This window comes from Carlito syrichta, unplaced genomic scaffold (assembly GCF_000164805.1).
Source record: "Carlito syrichta isolate Samal-C Ts95f unplaced genomic scaffold, Tarsius_syrichta-2.0.1 Scaffold118030, whole genome shotgun sequence".
Lineage (NCBI taxonomy): Eukaryota > Metazoa > Chordata > Mammalia > Primates > Tarsiidae > Carlito > Carlito syrichta.
In genome coordinates this window covers 100,306-103,864 of record NW_007062126.1, presented here as the reverse complement: position 1 = coordinate 103,864, position 3,559 = coordinate 100,306, and the positions used below count along the sequence as shown (strand labels likewise).

Sequence of the window (3,559 nt, the reverse complement as noted above, 5' to 3'; positions counted from 1 at the left end):
CGGCCGCGGCACCATGTATGACTCCTTCCTCCGGCTGGCTCGCGCGCCGCCCGCGCCCCCCCTGCCAGGCACACCGGGCCTCGCTGGCTTATCCCGGTAGCCACCCCGCTCTCCCTTCGCTCCTCCCGCAGCCTCTGCCTGGCTGTCTCCATGCTGCCCGGATCCGGCGAGCTGGGGTGATTAATTGGCTCTGATGATGGACGTCCCCGGCGGAGGAGCCGCGGTGATGATGACGGGTTGCAATAATGGTCGCTGTCCCCGGAATTCTCTCTACAGTGACTGCGTTATCGAGGAGAAGACGGTGGTCCTGCAGAAAAAGGGCAGTGAAGGCTTCGGATTTGTGCTTCGAGGGGCGAAAGGTAAGCGCGGCCGCCGGGAGCCGGAGACACTCACATGTTTTGTGTGTGTGTGTGTGCGCGCGCGTGTGTGGTGTGTGCACGCCTGCATGAAAAATGTTCTTCCCCGGCTCGGAAAGAAGCATTAAATAAGCATTTTTTCCTGGGGGCACTTGGTTGCTAGACAACCATGTTCGTTCACATCCTGCCCTACTCAGAAGGCGCTGGGGCTTCCTTAAGGAATTTTCTTAATTTTCTATACACAATACTGCTCCAAACGGGCTTTCTGCCCCCTCCCCTCCTCCCTCCGCCCACCTTTATTTTTAACCGTGGGGGTCATCGATAGGCTGGGGTCTCGTTCTTGCCGGAGGGTGGCTGCCTTCAGATCTCCCCTGCTCAGATCCCCGGGGTGGCCCAGCCCCGACTTGGTATGGAAAAACTGCCCCGTTTGGGAGTGGGCTTCCACGGCACGGGCGGCAGGCTTGCCTCTAAGGTGACTTTGCAGGCAAGACGTGGCAAGATGTCCCCTCTGCCGTGGACCGAGTCAGCCGCACACACGTTGCGTGGCCCGTGGTGGGAGGCTCGGGGACGCAGTCTGTGGCAGCACCCCCTCCCCCACCGCCCCCTGCCCTTCACTTGGGGGCTTCCCTTCCCAGAGAAAACAAGATGGCACTGCCTCCCCGTGAGGGGAATGTCTGCCCACCACGTGTGTGGGCAAGTCGTGTGGAAGTTCAGCTCGGAGCCTCTGTGCCGTGCCGGGGTCCTCCCTGGCCAGCATTGCCATCTGCCCTGGGCTCGGGCACCCTGGGGTGGTCCGTCCAGGGAGAGAGAGAAGAGGACCCTGTCCACATCGTCTGTGGGATGTGCTCTCCCCTGCCCCCGCTGGCACCTTCATCTGGTACCTACCCACCTTCCGCCACCCATGACTCCCAAGAAGAGTCCCTCTCTGCCCTGGAGTCGCGCCTGGCAGCTGGGTGGGCCCCGGGAGCCCAGCCTGGCTCTGCCGAGGTGCGGTGGCCCAGCCCACCCAGGGAGGCCGGCCACAGGGGTGTCACAGAGGACCGGCCAGCCACAGAGAGGTCTCATGGCAGATCCCAAATCCGTAGCCACCCACTGGGTCAGCGTGATGTGCCGTCCGTGTTCCAAGTTGAATTCCCTTGGTTGCAAGTCTACGTAGATGTGAATTTGGCAAGTGGTTCGGTGTGGTGTTTCTGTAGCTCCGTGTGGTAAGGGAGGGACTTTTCCATTTTTAGAACTGAAAATGTTTAGTCACTGATGCTTTTAAAGAAAATGACAGGCGTGTAGATATGAACCACAGAGCACGTTATTCCGTGGCCAAGAAACATGGTGGTGGCCCCAGTGTGCAGTGGCCGCGTCACTTGGGTTGAACCGTAGCGCAGTCCGAGGCCCTTCTCGGGGAAGAGCTGGCCCGGACCACCCACGTCCGCTGGGGGACGCGGGGCCTGTTTCTCCCAGGGTGCCACGGGGAGGTCGGGGACCGCGAACTCGGAAAATGTCCCCCAGGCTTATAACAGGGCGCCGCTTGTCTTCCCAGCCGATACACCCATTGAAGAATTCACGCCGACACCGGCGTTCCCAGCCCTGCAGTACCTGGAATCCGTGGACGAAGGTGGGGTGGCGTGGCAAGCCGGCCTGAGGACCGGGGACTTCCTGATCGAGGTAGGGACACGGGTGTTTGTATCTTTCTGCTCGGAGAGAGCGCCGACTCTCGTCGGGAGAGCGTCGTGGTCTTGGCGGCGCAGCCACGGGCCAGGTCTGGGCTGCTGGCGGGAACCATCGTGGACTTCCGCCCCTTGGTTCTTTCCAGACACCCAGCATGCACCCTCGGGGACCTGGCTGGCGGGTTGTCTGTGAGGCCTCGGCTGTGACTCTTTGGAAGGAGGAAGTATCTGTGGAACTTGGCCACAGGTCTTGAAGTGGAATGTGGAAAGGTGTGTGCTTGCCGTGATGTCGGGAACACATGTGGCTCTGTGGGTAGTTTAGCGGCAGCTCTATAAGTGGATGCCAAGGGGATTGTCTCCCATTCTCACGTTCCATGGGTGCCTTGGCAGGTACTCCGGGGTGATGTTCGCTGCATGAGGTCCATAACATGGACGGCTGTGAGCTGATCTGTGGGTTGTGATAAGGCATCCTGTAGGAGGGACATGGCCTCCCGAGACCAAGGAGCCTGGGCAAGAGTGGTGACTGGAGTTGGTGGCACGAAAAGGAAACTTGTCCTGCCAGATGCGTTGACAGCAAGCTTTCACTGGTGCCTAAAGGGAGCATGCATTCTCTCCGTGTCCAAAGCCCTGAGACGCGGGTGCCTGGATCTCCCTCCCCGGAGGAGGCACTAGGGTCCGTGCGAGGGCTCCGAGGCCCCAGCGCATCTGAGCATCTTCTGTTTTGCCGGCTGAGGAGCTACTTTCAGTCTTGCGGTGCAAAGGGATGTGTCACTCTTTGGGAACAGGAAGAGTCAAAGCACAGTGTTCGTTGGAAAGCATGGTTTTTGAAAGGTCCAGGGAGCTCCAGGGGCCCTCGGATTCTTGGACAAGCATTTGTCACCTTGAACCCTCAGCCCTGCAAGGGATGTGTCTGTGGTGTCAGTGGCAGACGGGTCCGTGGTGTCAGTGGCGGAGGGGCCCATGGTGTCAAGTGATGGATGGGTCTGCGGAGTCAGTGGTGGTCCCTGCCACGGGACCGGCCATGTATATGTTGGTTCTTTGTCAGAGGAGACACGTGCCAGCCCCTGGCGAGATGGGCCCTTGAGCCGTTCCCCCCCGTTAGGCCTGCGCTCCCAGGGACACCGTTCAGGCCGTGACGTGGCTCAGAATCCCCTTGGCGACGCCCAAGACTGTTCAGAGGGAAGATGCTATCGGAGGAGGGAGGGCCAGGCCGGATGGGACAGGTGCCTTCGCTTATGCCAAGCCTTGGTCTCCTTGTATTCGCTGAAAGATGCTTTTAAATGATCACTCGCCAACCAGAGCCTGGTCTGAGTGTGGCGGGAGGGCATTTGGAGTCTCGCGGGTTGAAATTGTCGGATGTGCGTCCGGAGTGACCGAGGCTGGAGCCGCCGCAGCCTGACGGGTTAACTCGATTTGTAACCTTCATGGGAACGCAGCGAGACTGCGTTGAAGGATGCGGCTGTGATGTAAGTCCCCTTCCTCCGTGTCTGTGTGTGTGTGTGTGTGTGTGTGTGTGTGTGTGTGTGTGTGTGTGTGTGTGTG

General features: G+C 60.0%; 1 protein-coding gene across 1 annotated transcript in view; it reads left to right on the top strand.

Moving 5' to 3' along the window:
- The window catches only part of LOC103249238 (SH3 and multiple ankyrin repeat domains protein 2-like), a gene marked incomplete at its 3' end in the record, with an annotated part of 146,971 nt that extends 144,956 nt beyond the window's left edge, over positions 1-2,015 (top strand). Inside the window, exons 5-6 of the mRNA XM_021707468.1 lie at positions 277-359; positions 1,891-2,015. Coding sequence (XP_021563143.1) covers positions 277-359; positions 1,891-2,015 — 208 coding nt within the window. The remainder of the gene's footprint in view (positions 1-276; positions 360-1,890) is intronic.
- Between the last annotated feature and the right edge of the window lie 1,544 nt (positions 2,016-3,559).